The sequence below is a fragment of the Solea senegalensis genome, linkage group LG14 (genome assembly GCF_019176455.1).
Source record: "Solea senegalensis isolate Sse05_10M linkage group LG14, IFAPA_SoseM_1, whole genome shotgun sequence".
Taxonomy (NCBI): domain Eukaryota; kingdom Metazoa; phylum Chordata; class Actinopteri; order Pleuronectiformes; family Soleidae; genus Solea; species Solea senegalensis.
In genome coordinates, this window is record NC_058034.1 from 15990873 (window position 1) to 16012053 (window position 21181).

General features: G+C 42.4%; 1 protein-coding gene across 2 annotated transcripts in view; it reads right to left on the bottom strand.

The window, feature by feature from the left end:
• hmcn1 (hemicentin 1) overlaps positions 1–21181 on the bottom strand; it is a 77142-nt gene that overhangs the window by 7038 nt on the left and 48923 nt on the right. For both annotated transcript variants that reach the window (XM_044043530.1, XM_044043529.1), the window contains exons 38-92: positions 20945–21121; positions 20310–20461; positions 20053–20176; positions 18451–18626; positions 18157–18253; positions 17799–17921; positions 17518–17673; positions 16636–16911; positions 16352–16519; positions 15330–15443; positions 15130–15216; positions 14754–14945; positions 14489–14662; positions 14277–14390; positions 13153–13298; positions 12875–13025; positions 12462–12659; positions 12257–12370; positions 11973–12160; positions 11751–11847; positions 11493–11654; positions 11260–11373; positions 10956–11158; positions 10789–10870; positions 10518–10649; positions 10238–10387; positions 9942–10101; positions 9734–9858; positions 9461–9644; positions 8840–8937; positions 8470–8748; positions 8131–8327; positions 7947–8028; positions 7371–7507; positions 7150–7291; positions 6874–7018; positions 6645–6772; positions 6391–6547; positions 6110–6231; positions 5834–5998; positions 5543–5650; positions 4881–5018; positions 4663–4797; positions 3887–4156; positions 3509–3699; positions 2957–3170; positions 2711–2845; positions 2421–2611; positions 2251–2332; positions 1889–2158; positions 1331–1501; positions 1061–1231; positions 739–909; positions 462–632; positions 178–348 (exon numbers count right to left, since the gene is read on the bottom strand). In XM_044043530.1, coding sequence (XP_043899465.1) covers positions 178–348; positions 462–632; positions 739–909; positions 1061–1231; positions 1331–1501; positions 1889–2158; positions 2251–2332; positions 2421–2611; positions 2711–2845; positions 2957–3170; positions 3509–3699; positions 3887–4156; positions 4663–4797; positions 4881–5018; positions 5543–5650; positions 5834–5998; positions 6110–6231; positions 6391–6547; positions 6645–6772; positions 6874–7018; positions 7150–7291; positions 7371–7507; positions 7947–8028; positions 8131–8327; positions 8470–8748; positions 8840–8937; positions 9461–9644; positions 9734–9858; positions 9942–10101; positions 10238–10387; positions 10518–10649; positions 10789–10870; positions 10956–11158; positions 11260–11373; positions 11493–11654; positions 11751–11847; positions 11973–12160; positions 12257–12370; positions 12462–12659; positions 12875–13025; positions 13153–13298; positions 14277–14390; positions 14489–14662; positions 14754–14945; positions 15130–15216; positions 15330–15443; positions 16352–16519; positions 16636–16911; positions 17518–17673; positions 17799–17921; positions 18157–18253; positions 18451–18626; positions 20053–20176; positions 20310–20461; positions 20945–21121 — 8577 coding nt within the window. The remainder of the gene's footprint in view (positions 1–177; positions 349–461; positions 633–738; positions 910–1060; positions 1232–1330; positions 1502–1888; positions 2159–2250; positions 2333–2420; positions 2612–2710; positions 2846–2956; positions 3171–3508; positions 3700–3886; positions 4157–4662; positions 4798–4880; positions 5019–5542; positions 5651–5833; positions 5999–6109; positions 6232–6390; positions 6548–6644; positions 6773–6873; positions 7019–7149; positions 7292–7370; positions 7508–7946; positions 8029–8130; positions 8328–8469; positions 8749–8839; positions 8938–9460; positions 9645–9733; positions 9859–9941; positions 10102–10237; positions 10388–10517; positions 10650–10788; positions 10871–10955; positions 11159–11259; positions 11374–11492; positions 11655–11750; positions 11848–11972; positions 12161–12256; positions 12371–12461; positions 12660–12874; positions 13026–13152; positions 13299–14276; positions 14391–14488; positions 14663–14753; positions 14946–15129; positions 15217–15329; positions 15444–16351; positions 16520–16635; positions 16912–17517; positions 17674–17798; positions 17922–18156; positions 18254–18450; positions 18627–20052; positions 20177–20309; positions 20462–20944; positions 21122–21181) is intronic.

Here is a 21181-nt window from a genome sequence, read left to right on the forward strand (position 1 = left end):
GATCATTTGAAAAATATACAACACAGATTAAACACAAAGTCAGCAATCAGTGCCATTTTACTGTCTGTTTTCTCTCCTTCTCCTTGTCGTCTTTCCTCACCCTTGAGACAATGATTTTTTTTTACTTGAGACTCGACAACCCCAAACTCTATCGCAGTTGTAAACGTGCTGACTCACCAGGGCAGTTTGCTGTGCTGCATCTCTGGATCTGCGTGTCTGCACCAGCACATGCTCTACCACCATTAGCAGGTCTGGGATTGTCACATGTCCTGTAGCGCCTCATCTGTCCTCCATTGCATGTCTTGCTACAGCTGCCCCAGCTGCTCCATGGACCCCAATTACCATTGACTGTCAAGGGGTAAAATGTCAAAGACTAGTACGTAGCATGAACCAAGAAGGCAGATGAACATTCATATAAAGAGATACATTGATATAAAAGGTCAAAAGAAAAATTTACTCACTGGGGCACGGCTCGCTGTTACAGAAGTCAATATGCACGTCGTTGCCCTCACATTGCCTGCCACCATGATGAGGGGCGGGGCTAGCGCAGAGCCGTGTCCGCTGTCTGGTGCCACCTCCACAGGAAACACTGCAGGCTCCCCAACTCACCCAGGATGACCACTTCCCATCCACTGGACAAATTGAGAAGACACAGGAAGATCAGTCATTGAGACCTTAACATTTTAAAGGGTAAAATCTCTTTCTGGTTGATTTTATCATACAGCACTGAGCACTCACCAGGACACGGCCTCTCCTTGCACACTTGTGTTTGGGTGTCTGTGCCCTCACACTGTGGCCCGTCAAAAGCAGGAGGAGGGTTATTGCACAGCCTGATCCTGGACTGCATTCCTTTACCACAGGTCTCACTACAGGGGCTCCATGGTAGCCAGGACCCCCAGTTGCCTGCCACTGCAATTTAAACAGAGAGAAATTAAATAGAGGTTAATAGGGCTGGGAGATGGAAAACTCAAGCCAAATAAAACCCAGAATAAAGCTTGTTTGTAGTTGCTGTTGTATGTTTTATCAGTTTCCAAATTTTTTTAGACTTTCTTGTATTCACCTGGACAAGGTCTGACACTGCACATGATGACCTCCACTGCCTTCCCCTCACAAGGCCTGCCTCCGTGCTGAACTGGAGGGTTACTGCAGGTGCGGATACGGGTCCTGTTGCCCTGACCACAGGAGCGAGAACACTCCTCCCAGAGAGACCACTCTGCCCAGTTACCATCCACTGAGGAGGGATAACATTTTAGGTTTATAGTACAGCAAACAACACAAGTCAAAAAGTCAAAAAGAAGAGGACGAATCCTCTTCTTTAAATCTTTGTCACCTGGGCAAGGTTTTCCTTGACAACTGCGCATTTCTAGATCTAATCCTTCACAGTGGCGCCCTCCATTGGCAGGTAATGGGGTGTTACATTGTCTTAGCCTCTTCTGAGTCCCAACACCACAGGACACACTGCAAGGACCCCACACAGCCCACTCCGAGTATCCCCCATGTACTAAAAACACAAATAAAACCACATGTTATGACATAATATTCCATTGATTTATTTCCTCTTGAATGATAATGTATTTCCCTTTAGATATGGAGATCAAGTACATTTTATGTACATTTTTACCAGCTAAAGTGGAAAGTAGCTCAAAAATATGGTACAATAAAATGGCAATGGTATAAATAGTATAGAGCTTTTCTAGTTTTGATGATCAGTTAAAGTGCTTTACACTCCATCTTCACGGAGCTCTCACACCCTGTCAGCACATAAAGTGTCAGTGGCACATCAACATGTAGTAGCAAGGAGCTCAGGATTAGAACTGGGACCCCACAACAGGAAAGACTACCCACTCTGCTTACTGACCCTCATAAAGAACCGTAACGCACAGCTCACCTCGTACAGTCAGAGTGACCCTGACCAGCACAGAGCCGAGTAGGTTTCTGGCCACACATTCATATTCAGCTGTGTCCTCCTTCTGAGCACTGCTGATCCTGAGGGAACCGTCGGTCAGGGTGGAGAAGCGGTCGGTGCCCAGAAGAGGGCGCCCCTGGCGGGACCACTCTATCATGGGTGTAGGTTCACCCTCTGCCTGGCAGTAGAGCACAGCTGTGGTGCCAGCATCCACCACTGTCTCAGATGGCTCCACAATGATGGTGGGTGCACCTGGAAGAACAGGACAACACCATGTTTGCATGTGGAATTTCACACAAAATCATATAAACACAAAGAAAATGTTAATAACATTACACACTTACTCTGCAAGGTAAGTGTGACACTTCTTTCAACCACTCCAGCATCATTTGTTGCCACGCACATGTAGTTACCTGCATCTTCACCCTGCACGGAAAAAAACAACAACATATTAATTTATATAAATATTAACAGCATTGCACATGAAACATCTGAAAAGCATATGATTTCCTACCACTGTGCCATAGATCGCCAGAGAGCCGTTGTCTAGCTGACGGATTCGGTTGTTGATCTGGATGTTTATTCCGTTTTTACTCCACTGGATGGTTGGCAGTGGGTCTCCTCGCACCTCACAGTTTAGGATGGCATTTCCACCCAGAGGTTCAATTCGGTTAGAGTGAGGATGGCCGTCAATGATCGGAGGCTCTGCAGGAATGACACAGAACAATGAGTCACAAAGAAAAAACCTTGACATTATGACTTCACACCAGGAGCTTAAGGACTAAAAAATAAAAAAGTTTTTACCTTTAACATATACAAAGCCCAGTGACTTGATGGTTCCAACATTGTTTTCTGCCACGCAGGTATAAGTGCCAGAATCTTCTTTACTCACTCTCTCTATCACCAGCTCACTGTGGCCGTTCATATGGTCATGGTGAACTGCAGCATTAACAAATATACGAGTCAAAATCATTTCTTATAATCTATGACATCAAGTTAGCCTCAGTTACAGATCATAAATGTCCCCAATAACTGCAGTTGTTCCCATACCTGGGACAATGTTGTTGTTGAAGACCCATGTGATTCTTGGTGGCGGGATGCCACTGACCCCACAGGCCAGCAGGAGGCGTTCTCCTTTGCTGAGTGCCACATCTCCGAGCAGCTCGGTGAAGACTGGGTGCGTATGAACTGACAGTACAAACGTCCGACTGTCCCGGCCGACTGCATTAGTAGCAACACATGTATAACTGCCGGCGTCATAGGGCTAGAGTAAAGACAAGAGACAAAGCATGTAGGATAACATTATTAACATGCATTTAATACACTGTGTAATATTTAGGAGGGTTTATTAGCAGAAATTGTATATGCTACGCATCTGTATATTTGTAGTACAAAGAGCATGCATTTTAAACAAAGAAGAACAGCTCCATCCACTTATGTCTAATGTATAAATGTATAAAGAGTGGAAGACTGGTGTGGAAAGTGAGGAGTGAGCAAAGACGTCCTCCATTTGTTGCAAGCTGCAGTCTCACATTTAGATGTCACTAATTCTTACACACTGGACAAATAGAAACATGATGCGTTGTCTTTTTGTTCTCCTACCTGAGCTATGTCTATGACCAGCTCTCCAGAGGGCAGGATTGTGTACTCTGCTGTGCTCTCACTGAGGGAATGTCCGTCCTTCTCCCAGGACAGACTGGGCTGAGGGACGCCCTCCGCCACACACAGCAGCTGGGCCTGGGTGTTTTCCACCACCTCTACCTCTTGATCTTCACCACGAATGGAGGGAGGGACTGTGAAAGTAAGGGAGATATTTTTTTCATAATCACAATTTTATTTTAAAACAAAAGGCTACTCTGTAGATTTTTGGAGACAGGCAATTTGTAATGCAGAGACAATACAGGACAACATACATTAACCATGCATTTAAGTGTGACACGTGGAGTGCCACAAACACACAGTTAAATGACAGAGCCTTACTCTGTACAGTCAGGCTTATCCCAAGGCTGACAGTTCCTGCTGCATTGGCCGCAGTGCATGTGTATCGTCCAGTATCACTGGGCTGGAGGAAGGTGATCTGCAGAGAGCCTGAACTGAGAACACGCTCTCGCACAGATTCACTCAGCTGCTGCCCGTCTTTATGCCATGTGACAGAGGGAGGAGGAGAGCCATCGGCCTGACACTGCAGCATCACAGAGGAGTCTACAGGTGCCAGGTACTCTCGAGTCTCTGAGCTGATCACTGGAGGCACTGCAGGAATGTAATATTACATGCAGATTAAAGTGAAGTCATTAAGACTAAGTAGTACAGACTTTTTTGCCGGACAATATGCAACATAATTGTTTTGTAATATAATCTGCCCAGGTGATTTAAATGACTTTGAATATGGTGTTGTTGGCTGGTATTTCAGATACGTTTTTACACACAACCAACTACAGGGTTTGATCCAAAGAAAATGGTCCAAAAAAAGAAAAATACCCAGTGAGCGTCAGTTCTCTCGGCATGTGTTGTTGGTCAGAGAAGGTCAGAAGACAATGGGTAAATTAGTTCAAAATGAGGTCTAGTGTCACTCGTGCCATTTTATTTAGGTGTCATCTGTACCTAATAAAGTGGGAGTAGTAGTTTGCATAGCTATTATATTAGATTGCATTTGATAATAAGATATTACTTTGTCCCACTCTTGCAGATAACTACATAGTGCTAAAAGATATAGTATATATCAGTATCTGACAGCCATCACTTGGCATGAGATCTACCTTGTACTTTGAGTTTTGTCTTCCCCAGTGCAGTGCCAGCCGGGTTTTGAGCCACACATATGTATGAGCCAGAGTCTGAAAGAGCAGCCTTGGAGATCTGCAGACTTCCATTAGGCAGCACAGTGAAAGAACCACCTAACATAAAACACAAACATGATTTTATGAAATTATGTATATGGTCAAATTATTGACATACACAGACAGGCAGGGTGAATTACCAGTAGTCGGTATGTTGATGCCCTCCTTCTGCCAGGTGATGGTGGGCCTGGGTGAGCCTGTGGCCCAGCAGGGCAGAGTGACAGGGTTATTGAGGATAACATCTAAGGTGGGAGGGTGGGATTGAATCGCTGGGAGCTCTGAGAAGACAGACAGAAAGAAACAAATGCTCAGAAAGGAGACAAAAGCATAAATAACTGCAGGTGAGGGTAGATTTATATAGCAGTTGGAGGATAATGATAACATTTATACATATAATCAAACTAGTGATGGCTTTGGCAAACGTCAACCTCATCTTTCATGGAACAGATAATAATGTCATTTTCCCCACATAGGCATGCAGGATCTGGTGTGATGACGTCTAAAGCACCCTGTGATATTTTATCAATGTCAGAAGCTGGAAAATTGCCAGTTTTAACTATTTTATTGAAGATCTCAGGGGAAAAGAAAATCTGTCGACATGTCACCACAGCTTCCCAAACAGCACACAAATCAGTGTTTTCTTAAGAGCCTTCACTGCCAGAGTCTGAGATAAAAAATCTGTCTGTGTAAGGAAAACAGAGTAATAAACTAGTGATGAGGCTTCAGATTGTCCAACACAAACAACAGGATAAAAAGCTACCCAAGTTTGAACTTGACAGTTTGTTTCTCGAGATGCTCTCACCCTGCACTGTGAGATGTATGTGACGCTGGGTGGAGCCCGCAGCGTTCTTCGCCGTGCATGTGTAGTGTCCAGCATGACCGAGCTCAGCTGAGGTAATCTCTACTGGACCTGGGAAGAGATTTACACAGACCCAATCAATATCTGGTTTATGTCAGTCTTCAAAAGGTACAACAAAAAATGCTTTGAATTCTGTTGTTTTATATTTGGGTTTCTATTTTGGTTCAGTACCTTCTCCATCACTTTTTATTAACCTTATTAATTGTCTTAACAGCAAAACTGTCCATTACTGACCTGTGGGCAGAATGCTGTATCCTTGTCCCTCTTTGGGTAGCTTCATTCCATCTTTGCTCCAGTGGATTGAGGGCTCTGGAACACCAGATGCAGTACAGGCGACGACCACTGGGGACAGTCTGATGACAGTAAGCTCTGTGGGTTCATCTGCGATTGATGGAGGAACTATGGAAAGACAAGAAAACAATATATCTTCAATATTTGGGAAAATCAACAAGTTTTACAGTCATGTCACATCACTGATATATGAGACGAATTAAAATGTGTTTTTCTCACCATGTACAGTGAGGTGGATGGATCTGGAGTGTTCCCCGGCCTCATTAGAGACTACACACTTGTACACTGCTGTGTCCTCAACTGTGGGTGCTATGACTACAAGGGAGCCTGATGACAGTAATCTGGAAGCAATTACAAGGTGATGAAGTCAGGTTTCAGAGCGTCTACCTCTGTGTGCTCAAACAATACATACATAGAGTTTGTCTTTCTACAGAATAATCCTTGTGCTACGTGTTAAGATCTTGAATAAGGAAAGAGAGAGGGAGAAAACCTGGATCAACCTGTACATATTCTGGTTCTGGTCAGTATTTATGGCGTGGCCGTTTTTTGTCCAGCTGACAGTGGGTTTGGGGATGCCGCTGGCCTCACAAGACAAAGTGGTCTGAACGTTGACCGTGACTGTTACGTTGGTGCGTCCATCAGTGATGGAAGGAGGAACTGAAAGATGAGAACCAGTGAACACAGTTATTACTGGCTGACTGTGCTACATTTGTGGTTGGTTGGATACAGTTTGGAAAGCATGTTCACAGCCCACCATAAACCTGTAGATCCACTCTCTTACGCTGAGTCCCGGCCTGATTTGTTGCCATGCACAGGTATCGGCCTGTGTCAGTCACCTGAGCAGAGAGGATGTGTAAAGAACCATCCTCTGCAACTGTGTACCTGTGCACATGTATATAAACTGGGTGAGATATGACTTTCATTTATTGGATCATTTATAAACAATGAGAATAAAAGTGGTTTGAGAGCAAACAGCACTTTACCTTGGGTTGTTTCCTGCCAATATTGCACCATGTTTCCTCCAGGTTACACGAGGCGGCGGGACACCACTAACGATACACTCAAGCACAGCTGGATTGCTGATGAGTACTGACACCGTCTGCGAACCTTGCTTGATAGTTGGGGCCACTGAGGTTAAATTGACAGACACAAGGATTATATTAATTTGAACTTTATATATCACTTTGAAGGATGTCAAATTATTTGCTTCTTCAGTCCTAAGTAGACAAGTCATTGATAAACATTGTAACTGTACGTACCATTAACAGCCAAGTTAAAGTGTCGCGTTGTCTTGCCAGCGATGTTACTCGCCACACAGGTGTACTGAGCTCTGTCGCTAAGCTCAGCCATGTTGATCTGTAAGTAACGACTGCCGGACAGAATACGCACTCGGGCAGAAGCCTGCACAAATGCAAAAAGTTACAGGTAAATAAACGTCATGTGTTTTAAAGATGGATTTTTTTTGTTGTTGATTTCTGACCTGCAGTGGTTGACCGTCTTTTAGCCAGGCCAGAGTTGGAGGTGGAACGGCATCAGACTTGCACTCGAGAGTCACCTGTCTGCTCTGCAGCACTGAGATATTGTGAGGTGTGCTCTCTCCAACGATGTTGGGAGGGACTTGAACAGGAAAAAAAATACATAGATACATATAAAAAAAAAAAATTCTGCTAAAGCATATTATCAATTAATTAATAAGCTATATCATCAATTTCTATACATGTATGTTTCTATGGTATGAGTCATAATCACTTTTTGCTTTTCAGTAACTTGCTCTTTGGATTTGACTGTTTCTGTTAGTTCCGTGTGTGTTTCTCTTAGATTTACTTCCTGCCGTCATGTGTTTCTTGTTTCCCTGATTACCTGTTTTGTTTTAATTAGTTTCACCTGTGTCTTGTTATACTCCAGTCCTGTAAATTAGTCTCCCTGTTTCCACTGTTCATTGTCCGTATGTCTTCTACTACACTTCTGTGTACAGTAATTCTTTTACCCTATTTTTTGTCTGTTTCTCTCCATTCAAAGCGGTTTTACTTATAAGTATCTGTATCAGTTTACCCACCATGCACTCGAACCTGGAACTCCTTGTCATCATCTCCTGCTGGACTGTTGGCCAAGCAACTGTATCTGCCTGTGTCCTCCAACTAGGAATTAATGTTTTTAAAAATGCGTAAGAACACGATATAACAATATCAGGATCACACCTGAAGAGCATTTAAATTAATTAATTTACAGTAATCACTCACCTGTGCAGAAGCCACGCGGAGGACTTCTCCTCCCCGCAGGAGGCGCAGACTGTCCGTCTGTGGAAGAGGACGACCGTCCTTCAGCCAGGTCAGAGAGGGAGTGGGGATACCTGAAGCCTCGCACTGAAGCTCTAGAACATTATTTACCACCACAGATACTTCTGTTGGTGCACCTGAACCTTTGATGCGTGGTGGGTCTGAACAAGAAAACAACATTTTATATAAAGTTTCTGCTCTTAACAAAAGACTGGTACGTTTAAGGACACTAACATAGGCTGTGTCTTTAAATCAGTCGACAACTGCACAAAAACTGTATTACTTTCTGCTCTTTATACTCACCCAGCACTTTCAGGTTAAAGTGGCGGCTTGCTTGACCTGCAGTGTTGTTAGCCACACACGTGTAGCGTCCTGTGTCCTCGACCTGGGCCTGGATGATCTGTACAGTTGTATTCAGGTTGAGAAATAGGAGGTGACGATCAGGAACTAGAAACATGTCCTCTTTGATCCAGGACACAGTTGGGGTTGGGGTTCCATCAGCAACACACAGCAGGGAAGCTACATTTCCTCTGACCACAGTTACATCCTCTGTGCTCCCTGCTCCATCCAGACTTGGAGGGACTAAGGGCGGTAATAAAATCACATTGATTATCTTTCACTGCTGAACAGAAACATGGCATTTATTGATCTATTCCTTAAGGTTTTTTCTCACCATACACCTGTAGGCTGTAATGTCTGTTGTCCACTCCAGCCCTGTTTGATGCAACACAGGTGTAGATACCACCATCGGACACCTGGGTGCGCGTTATCCTGACAGATACAGAATGGTACAAAATGTTAATATCTTGACACATTTTAACTCTAAATCATCTAAAAATGAAATAAATAAATAATTTAAAAAAGTATATTTGACTGTGTGCCACAGTAGATTGTAATCAAATTTGTGCCAGTATGAACTCAGTTTCTGTTTCTCATGCTAAAACATTCTTTTCAATTCCCAGTTGCAATTTGTCCATGCTAAAACACAATAGTTTTCAAAATAAAAGTCTTAATCGCAATAAAACATTTAATATACTTCACTGTCATGTGATCAGTAACAATACAACAAAAGTAATGAAAGTGTGTGCATGTGACTTATGCATTTTCATGCGGATCAAGATGTTTTTGAGAACTTACCCTAGACCTTAATTTTCTGAAATACACATCTGTGATTATGAACTAGGCCTACAAAAGAAAGTTTTACCCTCTGGACATTATTATTATTATTATTTTGGACACATTATTTCAGCACAATGTGTTACAAACACTCCATGTGCCCTGTCCACTGACCTACCGTAGCACCTGTCCAGCAGAGAGGAGCCTTATATGGGAGGAGACAGGCAGGGGGAGGCCATTCCTCAGCCAGTTGAGCTGAGGAGGAGGAGAGCCCATGGCAACACACTCGATGTTGACTGAACTGTCCAGAACTGCAGTCAACCCCTCAACTGTCTCACTGTTAACAACTATTACAGGAGGCACTAAAAGAACAAAGAGTGAAGGGTCAATCACCAGGAGATTAATCCTTACTCATCATTAAGAAAATATTCAATATTTTACTTAAACCCACCATACACATTTAGATTGAATATCCTGTCCTCTTCTCCTGCAGAGTTGTTGGCCACACATGTGTATTTGCCACTGTCAGTGGTGTGAGCTCTGGTCACACTGAGTATGCTGCTGTCTGGACTGATCCTAAGCACAAAGGCAAACATTGCATTATCTTCATCTTTGTTGTAAAATCCCCTGTAACTACTTTACTTTAGTCTTTACTCTACCTGAGGCCTCTGCTTCCTCCACTCTTAATGACTTCCCCATCCTTCAACCACTGGATTGTTGGAGTTGGGCTTCCCTGGACTCGACAGACCAGCTGGATGCTTTCATTGAGCAGAACTCCCATCTCACTTGGCAGCTCTGATCCAGAGATACTGGGAGGCACTACATAGAGAGAATATATGGAGAGAAATTACTGTACCTTCTGTATATCTTCAGTGAATTTTGACTTAAACACGTATATATATATATATATATATATATATATATATATATATATATACATATATACCATATATACCTTGTATGATGAGGTGGTAGCTCTTGCGTGCTTCACCCTCCACATTGGAGGCCAAACACGTGTACACGCCACTGTCAGGAAGCTGCGTTCGTGCAATCTGAAGCTTGCTGCCCCCTGAGAAGATGTGCATCTCCAGAGAGTCTGAATTCTCTAGGGATATATATGAAAGACAATTGTTATATGTTTCCCTTGTCAGGTCATCGGAAAATAAACCTATTGTATATGGTGTGGACAGAACAGAACAGTCTACTTGTCTTGAACTTAAATAATGCAGGTGTACCTATGGGTCGCCCATTCTTCAACCAAGTGAGGCTGGGTGGAGGGATACCAGTGGCATCACAGGAAAAAGTGACTGGGTTACTAATGGTTTCCACCACATTCTCTTCTGCTAGACCATCAATACTGGGAGGAACTGAAAAGTGAGTGTGTGAGAGATAGATAGAGAGAGAGAGAGAGAGAGAGAGAGAGAGAGAGAGAGAGAGAGATTATAATATTGATTTTAAATATGAATTTTATGTATGTTACAATTTTTGATATATAATATGTCCTACCATAAATATTCAGGTGGAAGATCTTGTCCATCTGACCTGCAACATTGGTGGCTTTGCATACGTATTGTCCTGTGTTAGAAACCTGAAGAAAGGAGGAGACAAGACGACTGACTAGACGTGATCACTGAAAAGTGGTGCTAAAGAAATGAAAAAATATAATGCCTCACCTCTGATTCTTTGATCTCAAGCATCTGCCCCTCTGCCAGGATGCGCAGGTTGGCTGATTCTGTCACCAACCTGCCGTTCTTGTACCAAGTGATGGTGGGAGGAGGTACAGCATTGGACTCACACTCCAAGGTGACTGATTTCCCTACAAGCACATTCACCACCACGGGAGACTCCCCACTACTGTCACGGATACTGGGAGGGACTGGGAAGCCAAAGAGAGAGGGGAAAACATTTACTGTTTGTTAAAGTGGAGGCCAGCGTCAGGTTTTCAGGTTACAATACACAGTGAGAACATAGACTGACCGAAAACAGTGAGATATATGTTTTTGTAAGCCTCTCCTGCTGCGTTCATGGCCACACAGCTGTATTTTCCTGCATCAGATACTTTTGCTTTCAGAATCTGCAGTGTACGACCACCTGAGAGGATGAATGAGAACACATAATTAAGTATTTGTACTGAATAGCCTGCAGTATGTGTCACCTGTGACTTTTTCATTTAACTTTGACCCTATAGGTGTACATTGTTCTTGCAATACCTGGCATGATGAGTGCATTGGTGTTGCCTTGGATTGGGCCCCTTTCATTCAGCCAACTCAGGGAAGGAGGAGGAAAACCAGTAGCTTCACAAGTGAGGGACACAAAGTTGTTCACCACTGCTGTTACATTCTCACGACTTGGACCGATGATGTTGGGAGGCACTAAAAGAAAAAGAAAAAAACATTCAAAATAGCAAATTATGTTTTTCATTTTAAGAGTAGATTAAGATTTAGTGGTGAAATTGAGAATGTCCCCACCATGAACATTGAGGTTGAACAATTTGTCTGCACTTCCAGCCACATTGTTGGCCACACACACGTAGCGCCCCGTGTCAGACACCTGAGCAGTTGACACCTGAGCGATGAAGATGTTAGGTTAAACACAGATCTACTGTACACAATAAACAACACTTTATCACCAAATGCAGTTCTTTATTTTACCATAACATTACTGCTTCGTGGCCCTCAGTGTTGAGTTACCTGAAGTATTCTGCCATTGGACAATATTCTATGTGGACCGTTAGAGCTTATTGGCTGGTTATCCTTAAACCATGTGATCTTTGGAGCGGGGTTTCCATCCACATGACACTCCAATTGGGCAGTTTTGTTAAGCAGCACTGTGACCTCATTGGGTAAGTCGTCGTCTGCTCCCCGTATCGATGGAGGTACTGGTGTAATGTAGAAATACACAAGAGGAGACAGTGAGTTCCATTTTAAATTACTCCTGCCTGGTGCTTGTACCACAGAGAAGTACTTTTACTCACATAATACTCTGACATCGTACTGAATGGAGTCTTCTCCCGCTTCGTTGACAGCTACACATGTGTATCTGCCTGTATCTTCAGCCTGGGCCCTGGGGATCTGCAACACTCGTCCACCTGAGGATAACATAATAAAAAAGTATAGTATAAACATTCTGTTCTCAGTCTTGTTCCCTCTTGTTCTACACGTTTTCTTCTTCTGTCTCACCTGGTAGAATCAGGACTTTATCACTAGAGGTGAGCATGTGTCCATCTTTGAACCAGGTGAGTGTAGGAGGAGGCACAGCATTGGTCTCACAATACAGAGAGATGGGATTGTTGAGAATTACATCTCGCACATCTCCTCCAAAACCTTGAGGAGAAGTGGTATCACCATCTCCACCAGGCCTGGAAAAATTTGGTGGCACTAGAAAGAGAACATTACATTTGTGACATTTTGGAAATTTTATTTCATAGCCTGGTTGTAAACACGGCTCTGCATTTATCACAAAATAGATCTATTCACAAATGTTTAATACCATTGATATTATATAAAATATTATTGTAATATTTTAATGTGTGGCTTTAGTGTTAAAGGTTATAAGTGTAAGTTAACTCTTTGCATCAGTCAACCCAGTTCACCTTGTATATTTACATCAAAGTCCTTCTCATCCTCTCCAGCTATATTAGTGGCTACACAGGTGTAACGGCCAGTGTCTGACACCTGAGCGTGCTTGATCTGAACAATGCGACCATTGGCTGTGATGGACACATGGTTGTCGGCCCGCAAGATCTGCAAAGATTCAGAATGACGACAGAGGTTCTTTTGAGTATAATGTACAAACATTTACTTCATGATTTACTTTACATATCCAGTAGAAATCATTCCACATATATATACAGTAGGCAAAAAATTCTACCTGTCCGTCCTTAAACCACTGTAGTGCTGGAGTAGGAAAGGCCTCTGCCACACACTCTAGGGTCAAAGTGCTGTTGACCTTGATCTTGACCTCTTTGGGGGTCAGTCCTTCCCCTGGGATATCATTTTTATTAATCTGTGGTGGAACTGGAGAAAAACATCACATTATTGTATCATAGGTATTCAATATCATTTATGAACACAAAAATTATTTATTTAAAAGGTTCATTGTGTAAAATGCAGGTGAAACTATATTCATTTGGCAGAAACTGTAGCTGGTTGTTATGGGTTCAGCCTGTGAGTTTCACCAAAATAGTTTTTTTCTGTTGTTTTTACTAATGTTCTTCCATAGTGCAATCTCCATGCAGTCTTGGCATGTGTGTACCTGCGGGAGGACCGTGACGTAATCATGTACGTGCGTAGGTATGGGAGCGAGCATGTTTACCCCAGCCAGCATCTATTCAGCATGGCAGGAGATGGATGGTGTCATACGCAGGGCAGATGAATAACTGTGATTTTTCTTAACGATATAGAGTGAGAGAAACTGTGAAGTTGCCTCCTGTTCTTTAACACCGGTTACAAGGAGTTGTTTTTCATTACTCCAGAATGAGCCTTACATATTCATATCAGGGTCAGGATCAGCTCTACGGAGAGCACCACTTTGGTCTACCTTGTATTTACAATTGCTCAAATTTTGATGAAGAGTTTTGATGCTAACTGAAGGGTACAGTGAGTGTTATTCATCTGCAACATGCAACTTTACCAATAAAAGTTGTCAAGTTTTACTTACTGTACCTGTTTATCGGCTTTAAAAGTCCAGTATGTAACACTTAGGATGATTTATTGACAGAAATGATAGTGTGTAGAGCATAGTGACCATAAATATGCTTGTATATCTGTCCAAGCACTTTCAAATAACAATCATTTACTGGTTTTTGAAGCCTTGGGATACAGAGGGCTGACCAGAGAATTCTTAAGCTACATGGTCTCTCTGTTCGACGTCGCTAATTCTTACACCATGGACAATAAAGAGCAGAAACACTAGGTCAGGCAGAATTAAGATTTGCCATATTAAAGCATATTTCAACAGTCAGACACTGGCAACTTACAACTAACTCATCTCACCATAAACCTTGACCTCATAGTGCTTCAGCGTCTCTCCAGCTTCATTCGTGGCCACGCAGGTATATCTCCCAGCATCCTCTTCTTTGGCATTAAGAATCTGTAGGGTTCGACCACCTGTGTGAAAGCCATACAAAACGATGCCATTGAATTCAGTTCCATTTATTTCACGCCCTTTTGTTATGTAATCGTATATGTGTGTGTGATTTAAAAACCTGGCAGCACTCGGACATTGCGGCTGGACTCAAACACAGTGCCGTCTTTGAGCCAGGTGATGAGTGCAGGAGGGTAGGACTGGACTTCACACACGAGAGAGGTGGGGCTGCTTAAAGTTACTGTCACCTCCTCTGTAGAACTATCTGAACCCAACCCAACAATAGTGGGAGAAACTGGCGATAAAAGGACAGAATGGATAACTAATTAGAAATCAAAACAAAATCTGAATTGATTAATTTGTGAACAGCAGAGTTGTCTTCATACCCAGAACATTGAGGTTGAAATGCCTGCTGCGATCCCCTGCACTGTTGGAGGCCCGGCAGCTGTACCTGCCCGTGTCTGCAACCTGGGCTTCAGAGATCTGTAGGAAACGGCCATGAGAGAAAACTTGGTGGCGTCTGTCAGGCACCAGTGGCTGTCCATCTTTCAGCCATTTGATCTCCGGTACAGGGTTACCTAAGGAATCATCACAGCAGGTTCAGTCAGGAACACAAACACTCTTGTCATTGCGTTGATGGTTCCATTCTTTAGATGCTTCACTGGATTGGCCAAGCAGTATGTTAAACCAAACAGAGAGCAGAATGCATTAAACCCAGATTCAAGAGGGAGCCCAAGCAAGGATCTATATTATCTGACTTACCTGATGCCTCACAGGTGAGAGTAATGTTGTGTTTCTCCTTGACTTTAGTGTCCACCATGGTTCCCTCATTCACAATGCTTGGTGGGACTGTTGAATGAGACTAAAAATCAATTAAATGGTTCTCACTCTCTTTTCTCTGTTGATCACATCTCTTCAACTATACTCCCCCTCAGCGTGGGGGACATGTACGATCTCCTTACCAAGAATATCAATGTCAAAGTTTTTCCTTTCCTCTCCGGCACTGTTTGACACAATACAGGTGTATCTCCCAGCATCCTCTACTGCAGCGTGCATTAGACGCAAGCTTCGTCCACCTACAGATTAAACAGGCCAATTATTAATTATTTAAGTATTCAGAGTGTATGTTTGCATGAATCTGCCCCCTTTTCACTAAAGGAAAACATTCCAAAGAGTATGCCAACAACACTTAAAGCTGGTTAAAAGTGAATCACTCCACACCCCACAACTGAAATCTTTTAAGAGAAGACATTTGGTTGTTCAGGGACTCAGCTGTTTAAGCATTTACAAATGGGAAATAGCTTTTCACTTTTTTAAAGACAGGGTGTGTGAGAAAGATAACTCAATTGTGTGCTACAACTTCAATTACTATAACATGAGCCTATAACGCAATCATCATCTCGCCAAAAAGCACGTTTTCATCAGACTGACGTGTCCAGTCCTTTTTTTGAGTAATGGAATTTATTTGCCTTGCAAATGTAATCTCCATTATCATAAGCTAATGTACAAACATATCAAAAAAGAACAAAGGCAACAACTTGGCAGATCATTGTTCTGGTATTTCTGCAAATGCAATTTCAGTCGTATGCCAAAGTTCAGGGGGCCACAGTTTACGTTGGAAGCACACCATACATCTTGTTGAATGTGTAACAACACAATTGAGAGCAATTGCTGCTGCTTGTCTTCTTCTCACATATCTGTCTGACTTTGGCTCCACAAGCAATGATCCCATTACATCTTATTACTGATGATGTATTGCATCTGCCTGGCCTTAGAAACCTAGCTGAGGGTGAGATAGTTCAAGTTACTTTAATTTATATGCTTGGTGGTTTGCCTTCCCCCGGTGTGTTCTTTCATGAATTTTATAGCCTTTTGAAAATATATAAAATTACATACAACATAGAGAGGCCAATAAAAGTATCTATGTTTTTTAAACCATCTCCACATTATCAGGGAAAACCCAAAAGCTTCAGTGGGAACTCACCTGACAAAATGCGCACGGAGCTGGTAGCTTTGATTGGCCGACCGTCCTTCAGCCAAGAAATGGCAGGAAGGGGAATGCCAGAGGCCTCGCAGTTTAGAGCAACTGGGTTCTTCACAACAACACTCACATTTTCTGGCAGCTCTACCTGACCCACTATACTTGGTGGAACTGAATAAGAAGAGAGGAAATGAACAAACAGAACATTTTAAACCTCCAGATGGGATTTAATTCTCTAAATGAAAGACTGATTCAAATAAAAATAAAAAACACTTGATGATTCATACCATGTACACTGATGTCATACTTGCTGTCAGCCTGCCCTGCAACATTTACAGCGATGCAGGTGTAGCGTCCTGTGTCTGACACCTTTGCGTCTTTAATCTGTAAAAGTCGTCCCTCATTCAGAACCTTCGCACCGCGCTGGCCTGTGATGGGACGTCCATCTTTGAGCCATGTGACCGCTGGTCGTGGCACGCCCTCCGCAGCACACTGAAGGGTCACGTCACCACCTTTTGTCACGATAACGTTGTCATTTTCGCTGCGTTTGATGGAAGGACGGACTAAAGTGGCAGAAGAGAGATAATAAACAGCAGAAAAGTTAGGACACATTCAACTTCAACAGGTGTCATGCTCTCAACCTCACAGCAGCCATTTTTTATTGTATGTATTAAACATTTGACTGTATAGGCTGTATAAACTGTAATACGACCAAATAGACAAATGTATTCCTTTTTCTTGACCTTTCTGGTTGACATAAACATCTCTATGTCTTACAATCTGTGTATGTTTCATAGTAGAAAAGGGGATAAATGGGAGGATTCTCTCAGGAAGGGTATCCAATGTAAAAAATCTTTGTCAAAACAAATATGCGGATCATCCTCTAAGCTGACTCCTATGGACATAAATGGTGTGTATTTTATATATCGCTTTTCTAGTCTCGATTACCACTCAAAGTTCCTCTTGCCATTCACCCATTCACATTTTTTACCATGCACCTTTTATACCCATTCACACGCTGCCTGATTTGTTGTTTTTATCATTTTAAGTTTCTCACCAAACACTTGTCAGGAGCAATGTTGGGTTAAGCTACTGGTGCCCAAAGCCAAAAGCCAACAATAATTGTCATTATAACATTGCTAAAACCACAAATCTGCATGTGCATGTACCATAAACCTGCAAGCTGTACTCCTTAGAAGTGGTGCCGGCAGCACTGGAGGCTGTGCAGGAGTAGGAAGCTGCATCTGTCCTCTCAGCGCTGGCGATCTGCAGCTGACGACCTCCTGACAAAACTCTGAGCCGCTGGTCTGACTTGAGCTCAGAACCTGTATAAAAGACGTATATCACATGTGGGGTTCATCTACATAGCATTCAGTGCATCAAACATGGTTTCATAGGATATCTGATTTGTTCTTTTTCTCATTTTATGTTTCTCACCAAACACACTTACCATTTTTTCTCCAGGTAAGGCTTGGAGGGGGTATGCCACTGGACTCACACACCAGCGTGATGAGACTTCCTTCAGTCACTGTCCGAGGAGACACCTCCTCTGAACCATGGATACTGGGAGAAACTGTAATGGTGACAGAACACCAAAAGGAGGCACACAAACCTCAGTCAAGAATACTATTGAATGTTCATTTGGACTCAGTTTAAACTGTTAAATACTACTGTGAATCACTGTCAGATAAAACAAACACATTTAAATCACCAGGTACAAAAACAAACAATTAGATTAACATCTTGGCAGACAGAAATGTCCTCTCATTAGCTGGAAATACAATTTTCTAAACAAACAGAAAACTCACCCCAAACATTAAGATTATAGTTTCTCTCTGTCTTCCCGGCAACATTTGTGGCTTCACAGGTGTACCGGCCTGAATCCTGCACCTGAGCACTATCGATCTACCAAACAGATTTACACAAACAAGATATTTCGTAACACTTCACTCACATTTAACTCAATAAACTGTCAAAACATTTGTTTTTAAAGGTAGGTAAATTGTCACAAAAACCTGCAATAATATAATTATGGTGAGTTTTTATGGCTGTTTATACACAACATCACCTCTTACAAAGTCGTATTTGATTTCTAATTCTACCTTAAGCAAACTCCCATCTGCCAAAACAGTCAGACCAGGCTTCCTAAACAGCGGGCGGCCATCTTTGCGCCAGGAGAGAGTAGGTGGAGGGATTGCATCGCTCTGGCAGTGCAGCTCCAGGGGACGACCAAGCAGCACTGTGGCATTCACCTCCTCACCCTTGATGTTTGGAGGAACTGAGAAACAGACAGGAAGACAAGCCACTGACAGTGTTCCTCTGACAGGTGTGATCATCAAACATTTAACTGATCTACACAATCAGACTTGACTTTGTCACTCTTTTACAACAATTAACTTTGAAACCAAGCTATAAAGCTTCTAATCTTTTCCTAATGGTGAGCAACCTTCCCCATTACCTCATATGTGAAAAGAATAATTGCTTCCTGAGATACAAAAGAGTTGAGCATCTGTGTTAAGTTGAGCATCTGGTGCTTTTTAAGCATTCATTCTATCTTTGGCTATGACAGCAACATTTAACCAGTTCAATATTTGTTTGTGGTGTTAACAATCAAGGTAGCTGCATTTCCAAGAAGTTCACGAAACTTTATCCATTTGAAAATTGCTAACACGCATTGAGATGTTTACTGACTCAGGAGAAAAGAACGTGCCACATGAATGTTTCTGTGAACTGCAGTGTCTCAGTATCATCACTGCCACAGAGGGGTGTTGCTGGCTCTGGTTAACTGGATTTCCCACAATTTGAATGAGGTTTGTCTTTTCATGCAGTGCTGAACCTTTCAGAGTTCACTGCTCTGAACCAAGCAAACCACGAGAAAAAGTTAAACAACAGAAATTGTTTGGAGATATTACATGTTTGACTCGTGAAATACAGCTTCAGGTGGCCCTTTAGTTCATCTAAGCCTCTGCTCATCAGCATTTCATGGTCAAACTAATCTATTCTCAAAAATAAGTGCAGACTCACTTTCCTCAGCATAATAGTTATTGGACAGACACAGCACAAGTCATTGGGGAAGGACAAAAACAGGCCCTCAGCTTAGAATTTGGCCAGACACAGGAAGCTGCTGATGAATGGAAGCAATTACCACAACAAATCTGCCTTTATTTCTCTAGACAAGCTCCTTTGAAACTTTTTAAGAAAATCCACATCACATAAACATGTTTGTATTCTGTGTATATGTAAATTACAAGTATCCTGTTACCTCGGTGGAATCAACTTTGGTTAGACTTGTATAACAACTGATTTACCATCAAGTTCGCTTCTGAGAGAGAAACTGACAAGGTTTATTGAAATGCTAAACTCAGTCAAATCAGATGTTTTGCTCAAATATATTTTCCAGTGTTTTAATGTTTTCTGCTGGATCTGGTGCTCTGTTGAAAGACAAACTAGAGTTGGCCCTCACCACATCTTGAAACTAGGTAAAAACTTTAAACCAAATCAGAGACTTTACTACTTTAAATGTGTAACTCAATGTTACAACTACTAAACTACTAAAATGTGGTATTACATATTACAGGGTCATGTGACGTTGATCATTTCTGTAGGACAAACGGAACTGTGAGGTATCTCATCACTGCACAAAAGCAAAAATGTGGACCATATTCTCATTGATGACAATTTTATGTAACCATGAATTTACTCACCATACACATGCAGGTCGTACACTCTGTTTTGTTCTCCACCGGCATTGACAGCCACACATGTGTATCTGCCCGTGTCACTAACCTGAGCACTGCTCAGAGACAGGACTCTGCCACCAGACAGCACCTGAGAGTGAGACAGATACAGATCAGACGTCAGATCACAGCACAGACTTATGTTACAAGGTTAGACTATTGTATATACAGTACAACTCTAACAAATGAATTGATTGACTTTAATTCTGCTGATTAATGTACACCTGTATGCCATGTGACACACTCGCCACTGGACTGCCATCTTTGAGCCACGTGAGGCTGGGCAGTGGAACACCAGTGGCCTCGCACTCCAGCATGGCAGCTTCATTCACGACCACTGACACTGTGCCACCTCGGCTGGAGATGATGGGAGGCACTGTGCATAAACACATAAACACAAGTAAATGGTCAATAATACTCAATTGCATTGATCCATAAAAGCATTTAGTTTAGAATTGCAACAATGCTGATGGAGTTGTACAAGGAGGAATATCTGGTGTGTCTTTCAGCCCTTTTCTAATAAATATTTCAAACATACACGCAACAAAACTGTCTTGGTCACCATTCTAGTTTTTGTTCATTATGTTAGAAATACAACTAACCAATCTACTTGTTAAATAAATCAGGATTTAAAGTGCCTGATGTCACTCACAGAAAGCTTGTGTAATGAAACAAAAAGCAGAAGGCCACAACAGGTTCCTTGTGGAATACCAGAAGGGTCATGTTTTCTTTAAACCCTTTCTCCTTAGGAACAAAAACCTGTTCTCAGCTGAGACGCATCAGTTGAGCATTCTGAGAATTGGATGCTTATTATAAAACATTTGTATCAAAGGTTTATCTCACGAAAAAAGTCACTCACCAAACACCTGCAGGCTGTGGGATATCTCTGCAACTCCAGCCAGATTAACGGCTACACATCTGTATATACCAGCATCCGACAGCTGAGCCCGTTCGATCTCCAGCACCTGGCCACGCTTCAGCATAATCACCCCTGCAGCACTTGTCAGGGGTCGGCCATCTTTGTACCACGTAATAGCTGAACCACAATGGCAATTTAAAGAGTTTAAATGACAGACAAACATACATGTACTCAGAC